Here is a 19,471-nt window from a genome sequence, read left to right as displayed (position 1 = left end):
TTCTAAAACAAGTGTTTTTTTTTTACAAAGTGTTCCAGTCTGGAATGAAAACTGAACTTTGCACATCATTAGAAAGAAACTATCATGAGTTTGACCTCCACCCTCGATTGCTTTAGCTCACTCTTATCTATCCACTGTCTAAATGTTTCTGTCTGTAAAAAAGCCAAACATGGAATTAACTCACAAATAACTAACTTTAAGCACCATTTAGGTTTTTTTCTGCCAGATTACAGAATAATTTACTCACCTTTTTTTTAAACAAGTTTTTTCTTCTAAGGCAAAAGAAGGTTGTGGACAAAAGAAGGACAAGGTTGTGGACATAGCTCCATCAGGCTTATGTGGCAAGACTTCTTTTTTTAAATGTCCTCCCAGGACAGGTTACAGCATTAAAATGACATCAGAGTTATTAGGAGGATGACAGGTTGTATAGAATGACTGGAATGCAAAGCTCGGACGCAATAAAAAAGCATTTCCTTCATGTAATCAAGCAACAGTGACATGCCAGACAATGACTGGTACTTGCCATTAATTGCTGAGCTCTTACTGCACAAACCCTGAGAGGTTCCAACCTAAAACCACAGTACTTTGAAAGTCTGCCATGAACTGTAAAAGTGAATCACTTGGATTTTGGTTTGCAAGAATCTGGTTAGTGTTTCCTGATGAAATCGAGCGTGAAAAACAAAGACACGAGCTTCACAACAAAGCTGTGAGCAGCTGAATCATTCTCAATCTCCACTTTTCATTGATGATCTGGTCTGTGGTGTCTGGGGTTTCGTGTTATGATGACATAGTCTGCAATTAGAAACCAAGAGTACGACAATGGGGGAGTGTGCTCGGTCTGCAGAGTTCAGCGATGATGTTAAACAGGCAGGAAGAAAAGAGCATAATAAAAACAATTAGGGGTGTTTGACGACATGAAAGAATGATTACGGTAGAAATGATTGAAAGGTGAGGACATTCAGGAGAAGGGAGGCAGCAGAGGAGCAGCGTGTGTTCTGGTGGAAGTAATTCAGACCTCATATGCCCTCAGTCAAAGCCTGCACTGTTAGGTCAGGGGTCTGATGTTTCCCCTGAGGCTTCGGTCCTGGAAGTGAGCTGGCAGAGTAAATAAGCAGAGGATATGCTTGTGCTCACCACCTTCACATGTGTACTGTATAAAGCCGAGAAAAACACTGAGCACTCATGAACTAACGCCAAAAACAATAAAACTTGAGCAAAAAAATGTAGAAGAGCAAATTTTCCTACTTGAGTAGCATCTAAACAAGTTTTGTTGTTGCTAAAACTCTCTTTTTTTTTACCACTTTCAGGTGAAAACACGTCATTTCAGTTCTATTCTTTAAAGAATTAAGAAATAAATGTCAAAATAAGATGATCCAACAAATGGAAAGAGGAGAAAATCTGCATCATGTTGAGAAAAAAAAGCCAAACGACTTCCAAAACAACATATGGTCATGGCGCTGCTCCAGAATTACGTCCTATTTGCCAGTCTTATAATACTAATGGGTTTCAGTTTTATCCATCATAACAGAAACTGATGCAACAAGCCAAGCTTTTGATGAATCTACATCTGTGAAGGCTGATCAGCAAATAAATCAGTTACAGCATGTTGTTGATGAGTACAACATGCTCTGACTGTACCACGAATCAGTTGCAGGAACCATTCGGAAAGAGAGGAGTGAAATCCGTCAGTGCACACATGACCAGTTTTTGTCTTGGTGTGGCAGGAGGTCGGTGACCTCCACTGAGCTCCTCTTCCTGTGTTCCTCCCACCAGAGTCCCACAAGGGAATGCTTTGTGCTGACAATAACCTCCATCCCCGCCTAAAACCGTCCTCCTCCTTCCTTTTCTTACTTGTGGCATTTCCTCCTGATCAACTTGCATCTTTTCAGTCTGCAGGAGACGAAATCTATTCAACAAAAATTCTCAATTCTAATCTTTATGGAGATCAGATGTGAGGAAAAGCCCTTCTGCACTATGTTCACTAAATACATTTATAATTAGCATCCCTCCTTCTTCAAGTCAGGATCACTGCAGTCTGAGTCAGGGTGGGTTTTCTCCATAGTATCCTTTTAGCACATTCCTGTCTGTGAACACTCAAATACATCATAGTAACCCTGTTTCTAAAACATAACAGTGAGTGTTTGCCCCTGGATGCAGACCCCTTGCTAAAGTGGATAATCTCTGCAAAGTAAAGGGATCCAAACCCGGGGCCTGAGTCTGGATACTGTCTTGGAGTTTCTATGGGGGCCGTCACGTTGATCGAGGCTGGAGACTTGGCCTGTCCTCTTTCTGAGTTGGGAACCTTCAAAGAATGCGACTCATAAGAGAAATTTGCTCCCTGGTGCCAGAAGTAGCAAAGAACAAGACATTTAACAGAAGAAGGTGTCCTTTTGTTCTGTAAATCTACAGAGTTGGCGATATTCGTACTATTGGATGTATACTAGCACTGGACTGTGTGACCCCACCCTCTCGCGTTTCAAACAGGAAGTGGGCGCTGACCCCAAAAAACAAAATCTCATAGACTTCTATTGAGAAATAAAAAGCTACAACTCAGTCATGTATGGCTGCACGAGCTTCAAGGAAACTACAACACCCACCTGTACAGCTGCTCTTGTATATGTCCCTCCATGGCCCGGAAAACCCAAAAGCCCACAGAACCCATACAGGTCCCTCCCCCGGTCCAGTTCTCTCATTCAGTCGATGTCTGTTGAAGCTACTTTTTGGGATAGGGTGGGGCACACCCTGGACAGGTCGCCAGCCACACAATCACGCAAACCGAGAGGTTCAATCAACCTATGAAGTATGTTTTTGGACTACTAAGTTGTTCACCTGTCAACATATCCTTGCCAGGCTGCTGGTTTGGCAAGGTTTTTACGCCAGACGCCCTTCCTGACACAACCCTGTATCCAGGGCTGGGGACCAATACAGGCAATGTAGCTAGACAGTACACAAATGGTATTGCCCATAACCCACAGTGGATGAAGCTCATTGGGTCCCCTGGGAATCAAACCCTGGTTTCATATGTGCCAGTCCTTCAGAGAAAACCCATGCAAGCTTGGAGAGAACAGGCCTAACCCTAACTCCACACAGAAAGGCCCCATAGTTGAACCAAGGCCTTCTCACTATGAGGCAGGAGCGCTGACCACTTTGCCACTGTGCATTTTTCCAGAATTCAATTCTGTATTCTGTTTTCCTTCTTTCTTTGCTATGTAAATTTGCATTTGATTGAATACCCAAGCCGTCCAAAGCAGCAGCCAACTGTCACAGGTCATGAAATCCACACAGACTGAGTGTGGAAGCCAAAAGAGGGCTGTCAAGTCCTGCTCAGGCCTTCCTACCATACATTAGAGCTAATCCACAGTGGGGAGGGAAAAATCACTACCAGTTTTTACAGCAATTTAAACATAATAGATAAAACTACAAAATATAGGTATGCATGTGCAGGTTGAGCCAGAACTTGACATAAAAGTCATGTATACCTTGTAGGAGACCAACAGTTTATCTTTAATTTAGTACAATTGACTTCTAATTTTGATAAAAATCTACTGAGTTTTGCAGTTCTGCAGCTGTTTAAAGGGGTTTGTTGATTTCCTGTATGACTGTTTTCACTTTTATTACACAATAGACTCTGTGGAGAAAACACTAATAATGGGTCAGCATCCGGCCAATGTTCTAAAAATACTGTCAGCAAACGTTGGCGGGTAGTTGTGAAATTCATTCCATGTGTTTTAGAGCAAAAGGAAAATAATGCTTGTTGTCAGCATGAGTTCCTGTGGGAAACATTGCAGCCTTTCCATTTCAGAAATGCAACAACGTGTGGCAACAATGTTTTCATCGGTGTGGAACTTGATGACGCAACAGCTTTGTACTTGTGACCTCAGAAAAGCTCGTGGCACAGGTTCTCTAGTTCTTAGTTTCACTGTCAGCTCTTTGCAGAAGTCTGTCTCCAAAATACCACCTCACCCAAAGGACTGAACCTTGCATGCAATATGTCACAGCGAACTTGTCTGGCAATAATGCTGCTCAATATTTTAGCGAAATTTGGGAAAAAATTCCCTCGCAGCTATTTAACAGTTAACCAGTCTGGAAATAGAGAAAGTCACAAAAGTTATCAAGCTACTTGCTGAATTTTCTTCCCAGCACTTGGACAAAAGGTCAGTGGACTAGAACAGTTAATAAAATGAACAAAAACCACTAGATGGGCGGCAGTGGCTCAGGCGGTTGAGCAGGTCGTCCAAAGATCAAAGGGTCGGCGGTTCAATCCCCAATCCCCCCAGCCAACTGCTGTTGTGTCCTTGGGCAAGACACTTCAACCTCCTTGCCTCCAGTGTGGCTCCACTGGTGTGTGAATGTGCATGAATGATCCCGGTGATGGTCAGAGGGGCCGTAGGCGTGAACTGGCAGCCACGCCTCTGTCAGTCTGTCCAAAGGCAGCTGTGGCTACATCAGTAGCTTACCATCACCAAGTATGAATGAGGAGTGAATGAATAATGGACACAATGTAAGCGCTTTGAGCGCCTGGAAAAGCACAGATAAATCTAATCCATTATTTTTATTATTATAAAAGAGTGACCCCACAAAAAAGATGTTCTATGTGAAAGAATAACTTAACTTTTATAAATCGTTAACTTAAGTAAGTTAAAAATAAACTGTTATGTTCCAGACTTTATTCCTCTGTTATTTCACGAGTTCTCTTTTATTTTTGGCCTTAAAACAAGAAACATTTGTTACAGACATTAGGAAGAAAATGTCACGGTTTTAGGTTCTTTGCTTTTGTGTTGTAGTTGTTTTCTTTGTTCTGTGATATTTTGAGTTTAACTTCCTGTTTTATTTTGTAGGTTTTCCTGTTTTGTTGTTGTTGTTGTTCGAGTTTTACTTTTGGTTCCCATCTGCCCTCATTGTTTTCACCTGTAGCTTTGATGGCTCCCCTTTTGAGTATTTGGAGTTTTCTAGCCTGCTTAAGCAGTGGATTTGGTTTTGTAGTTTTGTTTATTAAAGCCCCCGTTCCCCTGCAACTTCCTGCCTCCTCTTCTCTGCGCCTGGGTGCTTTCCTCAATCTCTCTCTGTGACAGAAAAGTTCATATATTTTTCCACAAACAGCTTGCACGGGTGAAAATTAGTCGCATGTTAAATGTTTGGGAATAAGTGAGAAAAGTTGTGGTCTTTATGTGAAATTTTCACAGACGTAACACGAAGGAAACACTTTAAAACAAAGGAAGAGTACAGATAAACCTTTCAAAGAACACGAAAATCAGAGTGAAACATGAACTTGTCCATGATTATTGAACTGTTTATATGCAATTTATTACTTATTAGTTATCTGTGTGTCACTGACATAATTTTAACCTGATATGTTTTTATAAACAATACAAAAGCTTTACATGGGTCGTACATTCACGCTAAAGCTTTGTCAGCCGAAACCCTCGACGGACATCTGCGCACATCGCCTAATGGTGATCGTAAGAAACACTTTACATGCATTACCCATATAACACATGTAAAACAAAAGACCAAACTGTCACATGAGAAAAATGTGCAAAACGTATGTAATGTGTGTGTGACACGGCCTTTAAACAGCAAGGATATTTGTGCAAACTTTTCTCTAAATGATCATATATTTTTCTTCTTTGTTCCTGAAATAATCTGCATTTACAGCAATGATAATCTACGATTCACGTATTTGAAACTTTTGCTGTTGTTTCCGATCTTTGTATTATTAATGGTCTTTCTGAGGACTTTATACAAGCACCGTAAACTTGGTAACATTTAACATATGAATGAAGGCAATTTTACCCTTAAGCAGGATTTACCCCAAATCCAAGCGAACCGACGTATGAAGTTTGAGCTCACAGATGGCTGTTAAAAGTCTCTGAACATTCCTCATCCCAGCAGGACAGGATCCAATATAACACCTTGGACATCAAAAAAGAGGAAAAGCGAGAAATATCAGGTGGGTTTCAGAAACAGAGGGCATCAGAAGGCCATCATCTTCACACACAGCACAAGAAAAGGGCCAGTAAATCATAAAAAGTTTGGAATGGACAGCGAAATATGAGGCTCAGTTTTTGTTCAGGATGTAATCAAACCACAGACTCACTGCTGAGTCACTGACGTGAAGCCCTGAAAGGACAGAGAGGGTGGGCGCCAACGTTGCTCACCGCCTGACTAATAAATCCTGACAGACATTAATAGAATGAACCCACTGGCGTCCAAGGCCTCACACAGACTCACACATTTAAAAATCATGCTTATTTGAGAGACACAATTCCAATTTTTCAATTTGCCGACGTGTTTGAGAACAGGTTATTATTTTCAATTATCATACAGCTTTCGTGCTCCACTAATGGTGCCAGCGTAACATGTTTTTTAGCCAATAAAATGAAACTATAAGCTGTAAAATTATTACGCAAAGCGAAAAAGGAGAAACTTTTATTTTCTTCTGTGCTGTTTAGGGGGTTTGTGTCATGTTGACCAGGCCGCTTGGCTTTCTGACCAAAACACTCTCACAGTCCAAAACAAACACACTTAAGTCGGGCCTTCTTGTAGCCCCGTCCTTTCCATTAGGAGCTCTGCAGGCCGAGCTGCTTAGCCCGTCACGCTGCCCGCCGCTGCAGAGGAGTGACTTCAATTAGCCTTCACTGCAGCGGAGCAGCTCCTGCTGTTACAACCAGCCGCCACAGCTGGAGTGTGTCTGTGTGGAAGTGTTTGTTTGTGTGTGTTTTGTGTGAGTGGTAAAATGAGTTTCCAGGTGCAGCAGAAACAAGCACAAAAGTGTTTCCTATCAGGGTATACTTTTTCTGAATTTGTTGTTGGTTTTTCTGTTGCAAAGCCTCATGGGAGCTCTCCAAATAATTGCATTTGCACTTCTTAATGAAGAGCTCAGATTGAATATTCTTCAACTGTCAAGTCACTTTTTTGGATGAGAATCAACCAAGCGGTCATTAGCAACTTTTATGATGGTGAAGGACAAAAGCATGTTGTCACTCTTGCAAAGGTAGCGGAGAATGACTCGTCGTGTCCTGGAGGGCGAGTGATTTGTAACCGTGAGTGTGTTAATTGGGGTTGTCAGGTACAAGAAAGGGACAGTGCATTACTGTCACTTACTGGACTGAGTGTTTTTGCCAAACAGCTTTCATGCATTTAATAAATATAGTAAATAATTACTAATTATTAACTCATTTCTATGTATTTGATTATTTTTATATTTTTTTGTTGTTCCATGTAAATACTAATGACTGAAAAACACACAATAGAAATAAAGTTAGAAATATGTACATTATCCTAATAGCTCATGCTTTCATCCATTTTTTTCTCACCTAAGACTTTCTTTTCAGCACTTCTTCCTTCTATTTTAATAATTTTATATGTGTATTATTCAAAAGGGTGGATGAGATTTCTATCCTAATTGTCAGTGTTGAAATAAAAGCAGATATCTCATCAGAAGAACATTAACTTTAACCTTTAAGTTAATAAAGATTTTGCTTTTCTTGTAGAAATAAAAAAAAAAAGAAGAAACGGAGAAGTTGTTTTCCTCACAGCAGCATCTGCAACAGATCAGTACAACCTGAAAAAGGGGGATTGACTGATTGATGGATGGATTGACTGAATAAGTGACAATTCTAATCTTAGTGTTCGTTCTCCTTTTCTCCTTCTCACCTCCATGCCCGCCTTCCTCTGTCCCACTCAGCACCCCCTGCTACAGGCAGCAGATTAAAGCCGCTCTCATCTGGATCTCATCAGTTTAGGCTGGCCTCCGTGTTTTATAGGTTATTTTTCATTCACAAGAAGGAGAAGGATGGGGGGGGGGGGGTCTCGCAGTGATTTAAGGTTACACTGCATGGAGGTTGGAGGAGAATAAAAGTAACTTGCAGTCTTGAGGGGGCAGTGAAAAAAAAAAAAACAGCATCCCCAATGGTGATGCCGTGCCGTTTTTTTTTTTAGAACCGGAGTCGAGCGTTTTTCTTGTTTTCCTGTCCACGTTTCTGTTGTGGCCAGTCTGTGAGCCTCTCTGTTTTTCTAAGTGCAGTGCCAGGAACATGTGGTGGATTGTTGTGGGATTGTTGGACCTCTGTCACATCCAAGCATGCTAAATCAATTTCTAGAGAAACCTGCTGTCCAATAATCAACGAGAAACTGCTGTTTTACTAAAAGTGAGACCACAAAAGAGGCAGAAATATTTGAATTGTCTGTTGTATATTTGGTAAAAGTCCCAGTCAGGGCACACATGAGAGTTTACCGAAAGCTGACACAGTAATAGCTCTCGACCTGAAAATGGGCAAACAGGCTGGAACTTTCACGCAGCTGGAATGATCATCAGCAGATGTGTTGGACACAAATTTCTGTTTATTTGCATAAACATAAAATTCAGTTCACAGATGCTGTGGGATGAGCACCCATCTGCTTCAATCTGGGATTACAAATAGGTGTGGATGATAACCCGCTGCTGCTTCTCTGCTGGTTTGGGTCAGCCCGTCCAGCTGCACACATTCCTCTGTGAGCTCTGGTGTCAGCAGACTGTCGTTGCTGTCCTCACTTCCCTCCACAGATTCCAAACACGGACAGTCGTTTGGGCTGCAGTCTGCACAGTTCTTTTGAGTAGAAGTTCGGGATCATTTTAAATATTATCTGAAACATTTTTACTGAGCTGTCTGTATTTGATTTCTTTGCCCTTAGAGAGGGAAGGGATTTAGCTTAGTTAAGTCCTTTGTATTTCATAACTGATTGCACAATTAGTGAAGCCCGTTGAGACAACTGCAATTTAATATTGGGCTATAGGAATAAAAGTGCATTGAATTGGATCAAATTATTTATCTCTTAACTAATTTTGGCAACTGAGAGTCTTGACATTTTTTTAAAGTTTTAAGATGGTAAACAAAGCCTGAAATAACCAAACCTTTCCTTCTTCAGTCCTTGCTTCTACTGTACTACAACTCCCAGGCCATTCAGGCCTCAATTCCAATCATTAAATGTACCAATATACCTATTTTCAACAAACTTGAAGGATACATTATGCCCATCGTTTCATATTCTACAAATAAGAATTGCCATTATTTCAATGATATTAAGATGAAATCTGAAACACAAATGTCTGACGTATCTTTTTTTTTTTTGTCATGCAGGAGAAAGTGCTGTGACGGGTTCAGGTTTGTGATGGGACAGTGCATACCTGAAAGTAGGTAAAACAAACACTTTTTTTGTGTTTCTTTATATTTATATGTTCCTTTCTGTACTTTTTGCTCACACATTTCTTAATGTTAGAACAGAGGGGCTGCTTTCTTCTATTTTTGTCATTTTGAAATAAAACAATTTTAAAGAGTCAAGTTTAAACATTTTTTTGAAACAAAAATAAAATGATATAATTTATTGTCAACTAACTTACTAAATAATTCATCTCTGGATTTTTACAAAAGATTTTTGTACTTTTGTAGTATTTGGGTCAGCCACTAGAGGGCACTGCTCACCCAACCTCAAATGTCCTGTGATGGGTGCCGCATACCATTAAATGCAGCACTTTTTAAAAGCAAAAGCAACAGAGATTTCAGAATTATTCATCAGTTAGATTCATGTCTACTATAAATGTTATATTTTAAATCTTTTTAAATCCTGGTCACATAAAGGCAAGAGTGAATCGTCTGACAACAAAACAGATTCTTAACCTTTCTCACATTTAATATTGACAGTGCTGAAGTTGCAATTCCTGGAAAGAAGCCTCCTTTGCATTGTGTGACACAAATAATGCAGCTTGGTTTAAGAGTATGATGAAAGCCCATTAAATAGAAAAATGTTCTGTTTTGAACAACAAAAAAAGGTTGGACTTCATGTTGAGTTGTAGTTTCACTCTTCAGAGCTTTTATTTAATAGTTTGTTCTTGTGTTTCTGTGTTTATTGACTGCAGCACATAAATATTTTGGACCAAACATCACACGACTTTGACCAGGCACAGAAAAATCTGTAGCTGCAGCACAACTGGAAACAAATAACCTATAAAAAAATATCTTGGAGTTGTAGTCATTGACTGTTTTGAAGTGTAAACTGAAAAATGTTGCTTTTAATAGAGTCATAACAATTTGATTGAAATCATAAAACAGTTAATTATTGAAACGTCAACAGAAAAAGTACTTGCTAAAACTTAAAATGCGTTTTAGATTATTATAGAAAAAAACAGAACAAGTATTTTATGAACCAAATCAAAGGTCAACTAACTGGGACTGGAGTGAGCACAGAAGATAGAAGAATATGACTCAGCTTTAAAAAAAAAATCAACTTTTGACAACAACCTTTCTCATATTAAGGAGCAATGCAGTCAATTGAAGGGATTTTTGCATCCATAAATGAATAATTTCTCAATAGCTTCTCCTAACCAACTAAAACTTGGACAGCTGAGAAAAAAACTGTCCAGTCAAAATTTTTCTTCAAATCCACCAAAAAACTACTATTCTCAGAGCCCCAAATATCCTCTGTAGACACCAAAAGGAGTTTAGTAGGTAGTGGTTGGGAGATTTTCAGGTACAGAAATATCCTCTACTGATGACAAACTGCTGGTAGTCAGGAGAAAACCCATTTGTGTCACTGCAAGTTGGGCCAGTAACAGTTCAAAAGAAAAGCATTTCAACTTTTTCAAAAAAATTGAGACTAAATTTATGTCTAGATTTACATCAAAAGAACAAAATATATGAAATAAAAATCATATAAAATATTTAATCAATTCTTCCATTCTTAGCTAAATATTTTAATTTTTATCTAAAAAAAAACAGTTTTTCCATGTCAATACAAGTAAGTACAAGAATTAAAACTATTAATAATGATTGCCTCATCTTGATGAAGTCACAAACTTCATGGTAAAATTGTGAAAGGTTGTAAATACACCATCATCTGCAAAGAGCTGATCCTTTGGAATCAAATGATGAGAAACCTGTTTGTCTTTTCCCAAAGGCGTGGATGTTTGTGCCGCCTCCCCCTGTGAGCAGCAGTGCACGGATAACTTTGGACGGGTCGTCTGCACATGTTACCCCGGATATCGCTTTGACCGGGAGCGACACCGCAATCATAAATCTCCTTACTGCCTCGGTCAGTCTCCCTCTCATCTGAAAACTGTCTGCAGCTAGCATGGGAAGTCCCAAACTGCTTTCATCAAAGTCCTATATGTCTTAAACCAAACCATTCACATTTAGAATCATTTACAATTAGGATATTTTTGAAAACGATGACACGCAGTTTTTGTGCTTCCTGTTCTGTTGATGTCACAAAGCAGACATCGATGAGTGTGAAGCCTCCGGTGGTGATGTGTGCGACCATGAATGCCTGAACACCATGGGTACCTTTTTGTGCCGCTGCCGCAGTGGTTACATCCTTGCATCCGACCAACGCTCCTGCATCCCCGTTCACAACTGTGAGTCTCTATGTCACTGCACTGCTGCTCTTCTCAAATGCAGGGTTCCTTTAGACCTGCATGATCAGTAAACCACATTTTACCTTTAGGACAAAGTGTATTTTACTTTAATTTTGCAGACCTATAAGCTTGAGATGCAGCTTCATGTTTGTTTACTTTGCGTGCTTTGATTTGAAGATGCAGCAGCAGTCCATGTTGTTTGAATCCTTGGATAAGTAACACAAGAAAAAGCGTTGCTTGTGTTTTCCTGTGCAGTGAGCTCCTCTGGGAAGTCAGACACCTTGATGAGTGCTGGCACGTGCTCACTGACCTGCCAGGACTTCATGAACATGAAAAACAGTCTACTTCAGATAAAACTGCGGCTGGGAAACGCGCCGTCAGCAAACCAGGTAACATCTCTGTTTCAGGCGAAACAAACTTTTAGAAAAAGGAATTTTGTTTTGGATGTTTTCCACTGAATCTTTTTGTTCTTTTTTGATCTTCAGGTTCCTGGTCTGGCCAACAGCAGTGATAAACCCTCCCTGGGACGTGCAGGAAAAAGTCCAGATAGCCCATGTCTTCCTGGGCCCCCAGGAGCTCCTGGGGTGCCAGGTAATGTTGGGACGAGGACCAAATTCAAATAGATCTTTGCTTGTTCTATTCCAATCACACTGATTCTAAAATGTGTATTTTTTTCTGGCCTACCCGATGATTTATTTACATATGTTTATTTATTTTTTAACAGGGCACCCTGGGGGGCCTGGAAACAAAGGAGCAACTGGGGAAAGGGGTCCCCCTGGCCCTAGAGGTCCAAGGGGAGACATGGGGCCAATGGGACCAGAGCCTGACCTGAGACATATAAAGAGGGGTCGCAGGGGGCCAGTGGTAAGGAAAACAACAACAAAGAGTTTCAAAATGTTGATGGACAAAAAGCCAGACTCACATTACAGACCCACTCTGATCTTTTTTTTAAAAGACAATACCCAGTTGTCTTTTAATTGTGATTGTGCCGTTTTAGTCCAAATTTAAAAACCTGTTGTTTTCTGCAGAATGGAGGTTGTAACATTACCGGTACAACAAAAATTCCAAGCAATATCGGAACTTTCCAGTTGTACAGTTTTGAGGAAGGTGTCAGCTCAAACAAGGAAAACCAGGATGTATGGATTTATTTGTCTACAAGTGAATGCATCAGGGTGGAGCAGAGCAGGAAGCTAGAGGCCCGCTCAGCGTAAATTCTACATCACAACTACGATCTTTTCCAAAGTGAAAACCTTCAATTTAAAACCTTAAAATGACATAAAGAAAAGTGTAAACAAATTGTGAACTTGCAGAATAAAATTATATTTTTTCACAAATAGTTGCTGTAGTTGCTGTCAGAATAAGTAAATACAAATAGTGTCTTCTCTCTGCACTTAAATTCTGAAGCTTTACCCTAGACGGTCATTGCAAATGGGAAAAGAAATTAAAGCCTCTTCTGGCTAGAAGATCTTATTTGACAGAACGTTGTTGAAAATTTCTGAAGAAATGAGACTCTTGCTGAGAACAACTCCAGAGGCCTGTATGTATAAATCTTATGTCAAAATGTATTCATAAGAGAAGACAAATTAGACGTACAAAGAAAAGAACCCCTTTGGTAATTTAACAGCAAATGGGTCGGAGTGCAAGTTTTTCAGTTGAAATTCAGCGGCAGTCATTGATGCCAATGGCAAATAATGTTGTTTCCTAAGCATGAAGACAATCTAAATTGTTCTTAGCTAAAGTTTTTTTTTACAAAACATTTATCATGATAAATCACTGAGACATTTGACTGATGTTATCAGGGTTTTTTTTAATAGCTGTGGACAGTTTTGAAATGAACTGATCATTTTTTAGTCTATGTCCCTTTTGTCTCAGGGGTTTTAAAGCGTAAACAGGAATTTGCTCTTACTATATAAAGATGTACTCTTTCCCTTCTCTACCTCTGTGCCGGTTCCAAGCCCGGTTTGAGAAGGTTGCGTCAGGAAGGGCATCCGGCGTAAAACATTGCCAAATTTACCATGCGACTCGTTCGCTATGGCGACCCCTGATGGGAGAAGCCGAAAGTGGAAGAAGATATAAAGATGTACTCTTTGCAGAAGCAAGGATTGTTAAATTATCATGGTTCTCCTTTTTGAACTTTTGACATGGGTAAATTGTAGTAAATGTGTTTTCCTGTTTGTTTCTCATGAAATTTTCACTAAAGTCCAACTTTTCTATTGCAACTAAGTGTTTTATTCTGGTTTGTGGTCGCATTAATGCTGTGCGGCAAATATTGGGTTTATGAGCCTCAGTCAAATTTGTCTTTTTATTGACTTATTTCTTAGAAGATACGTCAGTTTTTTCTTTAACTCTGGAGAAAACAGAGTGTCAAATTTGGCTGCAGTTTTTTTAAATTGTAAATTGAGTTGTTTTTTTCCATTTCTACATTTTCCATTTTCATTCCTTTATTTGTCATGTTTTGGGGCTGCTGTAACAAACCAAACAAAGAGTCAAACTAACTCTAAAAGCCCAGAGAGGAAAAATGTTCTTGGGTTTTCCAGGCTTAAATTCAAATGATGAACGAATCAAGAGTAACTGTACAATGCAGTTTTTAAGTGAGTGGAGGTATAATTTTCTATAAAGTAACATGAAACTGAACTTTTTTGACAAACTAACAAAAAGGAGCCACTTTACAAATGCTGCCCAAATAATACAAGAAATGCAGGAATCCAAAGCAGAAGCTTCAATTTAGTTTAAATTGAGTTCATTTGATACAATAAATAATCTGAACTGTAATTTAAGGAAGGTCTCCGAGTGAACGTTCCTTTCTTTTACTTTAAAAGTGGATTCTTGCACAGATTAGACAATTGTAATTTTTAAGGAGAAATGTTTCCAAAGAGGAAAATGTGCATCTTTTTTCTTCCAGGGACCGCCTGGAGCACCAGGAAGAGACGGACTGAAGGTTGTAAAGTGTTTGTGTTTTGTTGTGTGATTGCTTTCACTTTTAAATACAGTTTTGTTTTTTATTGATATAGATATATTAAAACACTATCATACAATAATTAAGGTGCCATGACCTGTAGGGAGCAGGTAGAGATGAACTTTTGCTGTGTTTCTTCTACAGGGAGACAGAGGAGCTCCAGGTCTCAGAGGTCCACCTGTAAGTGTCACATTTCTTTAAAACATCCTCAAAGGTGAAAACAAAGCTACTTTGTGAGGCTACTTGTTTATTAGAGTATTAATAAATGTAAGTAATACTTTGGGTTAGCGCTCAGGCCATCTCCTCGGTCCTCGCTTGTCTCCAGGGACCACCCGGCTCCTTCGACTTCCTTCTGCTCATGATGGCCGACATACGCAATGACATCATCGAGCTGCAGGAGAAGGTGTTTGGCGAGCGGCGAGGCCTCTCCCTGGACAGTCCTCAGTCCAGCGGGGAAGTGTACCTTGAAGAGTGGGGTTCTGGAGAAGATCTGACACTCAACACTTGACCTTCAGGCTGTCCATGATGGAGATCCAATATATCGATAATTCCTCTAATCTGAGACGAGCAGGACATCGCGGCTTGTTTGAACTCTTATAACGGTACATACAACAATGAAACAGGGAGACATGAAGAAATCTCTCAACCACTGCAAGCGTTTTTTTGGAGACCTTTCATCTGCCTTGGATGTCAGTGAGCAGCGTGCGTGAAGGACTTCAGTGAAAAGCGAGCAGCACCAGTCTTTGTGTCTGAACCTCAGAACTGAACCACTTCAAAGGTTATCATCTGCATCGCTTCCCGCTCTTGGGTTGAGCCGTGGAAACCCTGTTGTGTCGGTGGGTTAAAACGGGAGCAGAGATCTGCACCTGCCTGCAGCGTCCGGCTCTGAAGTCTGAGCTGTGCAGCTATTCTCTGAGGACAGCTCAGAAAATCATTCATGAGATTCATGAACTCTGTATTGTTAGGTGTTGTACAGTCAAATATAGCAGACAACCTTCATTTTCTATAAAGAAAATACATTTGACATAAGGAACAGGCTGCTTGTGGCTGATATGTTACTAAAAAAAAAAAAAAGAAACGCAAGCTGCATCATTAAACAAGTTGTGACGCCCAATTTATAAATGGGAGTCCTAATATAGTTGGAATGGCAGCTTTGCCAAACGTTTGTTCTCACTTCCTGCTGAAAATCTGCAGGGTTTCTTTTAAAGGTAAGAATAAAAAAAGGAAAACATTTTAATGCTGGTATAATACTGTCATGTGGATCTGCAGGAGGACTTGCCCTGAAGACAACTCATCCAGACAGCACATGTCGATGTACAACGCCATGAAAAAGGAACCTAAAGCAGACATTGGAAGCAAATATGAAAATGCTGATGACCTTTCTCCAAAATTTAATAAACCACGGGCTATTTATTTTAAAAAAATGTGTTTGTAATTTAAAAAATTTTTTTTTACTTTCTACAGAAACAGTTGAAGTCAAACTTTTTTGTCAATTGTTGGTTTGTGGTTCCTATTTTACGTTCAGCAGCTGTACTTCAGATGTAAGCATTTAGTCGATTACTGCAAAATGTTCCGACTGCATCATGAATTTACCTCTGACAAAGTAAAGTCCACTGCAGTTTTTAAAGAAAGGGAAAATTGCATTTTTCTTTTCCTGGTGACTTTTCTCCTCAAAATGTTCAATTTTTTTTCAGAGGTTTAATCTTTTATCAACTCTACCCTTAGCTAAAAGTAGTACTATTGAAGCTTATTTTATTACAGCAAGTATACTTAAGTTCAAGTATAGTGAGTATATATATCCAATGTACTTGTAGTGCAGGAAATATACTAACTGAATACTCCTTCAGACTAAATTGGAACAACGAAAACATCTAGATAATATTTAATAAGTAAGTTTCAAGAATATTGCCTGTAAATTTGTAGTGCACTTACATTTAAGTTTAAGGGAAGTTTACTTTATTGTAAACTTAAAATGTTCCAATTAAAGCTGAAGAAGTATTCAGTTAGTATACTTCCCACACTATACATACATGGTCTATAGTATACTTTCTATACTTAAAATTCTACTCAAGTATACATAATAAAACAAACTGCGTGTTATGTTAGGCAGAACAAGTTCCAAATATTTCAAAGCATCTCGACCAGAACGTTGCTTGGATCAAAGACAGCTCCTTTAGTCTAATGTTGATGGTGGAGAGGATGTCAACATCCTGCGATTTCAAAAACATAGATGGAGCTGTTTTCCCTCACACAGTGCATGATGGGTAAAAATAACAAAGTTGTTTTATAGATAAAACCAAGGATGACAAATGTGTTTTAGGTTTAGAAAATGTTGGAATGGAATTGCTTTCACAACCTTCACTCAACACAGAGAAGTATTTCCTGTTAAATGCATTTGACTGTCAAGTAAAGCAGTGACTGTGAAGGGGGTCAAAACAAAGAACAAAAAACGAGGAGCATGTTTGTCCACCAGAGGGCAGCAGCAGTGGATCAGCATCTGGATGGAACCTGCAGAGGGAGGATCTAATAAAACCTTATACATTTCTTTTCTGAAGTGAATTTATTCACTCAGACTCTTTTTTTTTTGCATTGCAATAATTAATAAACAAATAAGGCAAAATAAAGAGGGTAAATGCTGCATTTAATTCTCTCACTTTTAGTTTGTTTTGTTTATTTTCAAGGAAATGTGGATTTGAAGGATTTCAATATAAATATTTCATGATATGTATTTCTCTTTGGCAGTAAACTTAATTAACTGCTGTGATAACATATATCCTAAATTTTGATATCCATGCCCAAAGGTTCACACATGTGCATACCAGGCCTGAAGAGGTTAATTGGTCAAAATACATCAAAAATAATACTTAATCATTTCTTATTCTACAACCAATCTTCAATAAATGTCATAAATCAGTTCAGAAAAAAACAAGAGCACAATTTATTTACTTTCCACCAGCAGGTGATGCTAAGTCACAGACTATATTACTGATTCATTCAGTTTTGTAAATGTTAAGGTCTTTGTTTTTATGTTTATAAATTGTTGTAAACTATAAAACCAAGTGAGTTCACCAACATGAATATTTTAAACAACAAGAATCCCAATATGGACATCTCCTTAAGCCCTTAAGGTTTTAAGTTTGTGAGTTGTGTTGTACTTTAATATAATTTGATGATATTTTGTTGATATTTGGAACTTGACTCTGTAATAAAAATGTAATAACAATTTTAAAAAATAATAATGAACCCCTCTCTAAATACGATATTTTATTAGATGTGTTCTGAAATGGATGTGTATAAACTGAGATGAGTGGTAGAGCTGGAGTTTTATCAGAAAATGAGACAGAAGACCAGCAGCAGCCAGAGAAAATTTCCTTTTTTTGTGTGTTAATATTCTTATAAAAGTAAAGCATTTTAACTTTTTGTCTGTAACCTGCATGTAACTTTATGTATGTGGTCCCATATTTTTCCTTAAATTGGTAAAAAAAAAGAAACAAAAAAATGCTTAAGGTCAAAACAGTGGAAGCCAGAGTCATCTCGTGAGAAACAGCAGTGGGATCATTACGACAGTTTGAAACAGTCGGGGTCAGAACTGAAAGGCCTAAATAGCTGGAGGGATAATAGTCGTCATGGGGAGCCTGTTAGGGCTTGAATCCATCACTAAAGACAGTGTGTCTGGAAAAAGATAACACCAGGTTTTGTCTTTTGTCACATTTGACTGTTTCAGGTTTTTTTTCTTTTGTTTTTTTTTCCCTCTCAGTCATCATAAGCTTCTGCTGAAGGGTTTTTGTCAAGGAGATTAGTTTCCTTACTGTTTATAAAGCCAACCCTCAGTCAGTCGGATGTAATTATACCTAAAATTTCAATGCCGTTTCATTTCTCTGACTGTTAGACAGACTTCTCACCTGATGGCTCCTCCCCATGCCGTGCGGTCACTGCTCACACAGTACAATTGTTTGCCAGGACAATCAGGAAGAGCAGCGCAAACAATTGAAGAATCGTGTCAGTAAGAGAAAGGCATTAGACTGAAACAGGTTATCTCATTTCCTTCACCACTTGTCATGCAACTGGAAGCTTTCCTCTCAGTCTGCAGGGAGCAGCAGAGGCGGTGTGAGGTGACTGCACCACGCTGCATTTGTGTGTTTTTCCAGTCCATCTATAAAAAAAAAAACTGTCAACAGAACAAAAACAAACATCTCTATTTTTACCTAAAAACATTTTTCTTCAAATGTTTTTTTTTATTTTTTTCTGGCTGCATTTCGATAATAACACTTAAATGCCCCTTCATCGGTCTACTCATCTACTATTTCAATCTCTGTATCTGATTCCAGCTGCATGTTTAGTCCGGGCCCCTGGGAAGCCAAACCCCACTTAATTTGTACAGTGAGGGGAGCTATGTAACAATTTGCTCACATCTTTAGATGGGAACGGAGATATGACAGATAAAGCTCAGCCAGATGTTTCCTACTATGAGTGGAATTTCCTCACTGGCACTCAGTTGCCATCCATAAATACATCTTATGCACGACAGCACTGTCGTTTCTGAGAGTTTCAGGCTTTTTTATGCTTGTTTGTGTATTTCTGTTCTATTTTGTCACCAGCTATGAAAGCCTCATTGTGTGAGTTGGTTTTTTTGTAGCATTTATGGGTGAAATTCCGCTTAATTCACCCCAAAATGAAGGCAATAAACATATTTTTTTATTATTCTCATTGTTGGTTTTGAAGGTAGCAACCTTTTGGGTTAGCAAAGACCCAAATCGCACTATGATGCACTAAAAATATTTTTATTTGACTGTGGCTCCACAATTCATCCATTTTATAAACCTGCTTAATCCCTTATGGGATCACAGGGATGCTGAAGCCTATCCTGGCAACTGTTGGGCAACACTCACATGGTAAATGGTAAATGGCGTATACTTATATAGCGCCTTTCTTCCTACAAGGACAAAGCGCTTTACAGTCACAGACCCATTCACCCAGTCACACACACATTCACACACACAGTCACACACTGGTGGTCACTCCGCTGCCAAACACAGGCGCCCGCCTACCACCAGAGGCAAGGTGGGGTTCAGTGTCTTGCCCAAGGACACTTCGACTCATGGGCGTGCAAGGCGGGAATCGAACCT

General features: G+C 39.2%; 1 protein-coding gene across 1 annotated transcript in view; it reads left to right on the top strand.

Annotated features, from left to right (window-relative positions):
- Positions 1-17,832, top strand: part of LOC101160641 (collagen and calcium-binding EGF domain-containing protein 1) — a 31,019-nt gene extending 13,187 nt beyond the window's left edge. Inside the window, exons 3-11 of the mRNA XM_004067508.4 lie at positions 9,120-9,172; positions 10,933-11,067; positions 11,252-11,389; positions 11,645-11,778; positions 11,875-11,980; positions 12,114-12,253; positions 14,292-14,327; positions 14,490-14,525; positions 14,671-17,832. Coding sequence (XP_004067556.1) covers positions 9,120-9,172; positions 10,933-11,067; positions 11,252-11,389; positions 11,645-11,778; positions 11,875-11,980; positions 12,114-12,253; positions 14,292-14,327; positions 14,490-14,525; positions 14,671-14,853 — 961 coding nt within the window. The 3' untranslated portion in view covers positions 14,854-17,832. The remainder of the gene's footprint in view (positions 1-9,119; positions 9,173-10,932; positions 11,068-11,251; positions 11,390-11,644; positions 11,779-11,874; positions 11,981-12,113; positions 12,254-14,291; positions 14,328-14,489; positions 14,526-14,670) is intronic.
- Positions 17,833-19,471: the final 1,639 nt, after the last annotated feature.

The sequence above is a fragment of the Oryzias latipes genome, chromosome 3, assembly GCF_002234675.1.
Source record: "Oryzias latipes chromosome 3, ASM223467v1".
Taxonomy (NCBI): Eukaryota; Metazoa; Chordata; class Actinopteri; order Beloniformes; family Adrianichthyidae; genus Oryzias; species Oryzias latipes.
Note: the sequence above shows the minus strand (reverse complement) of the source record. Positions and strands in the feature narration are given on the sequence as shown.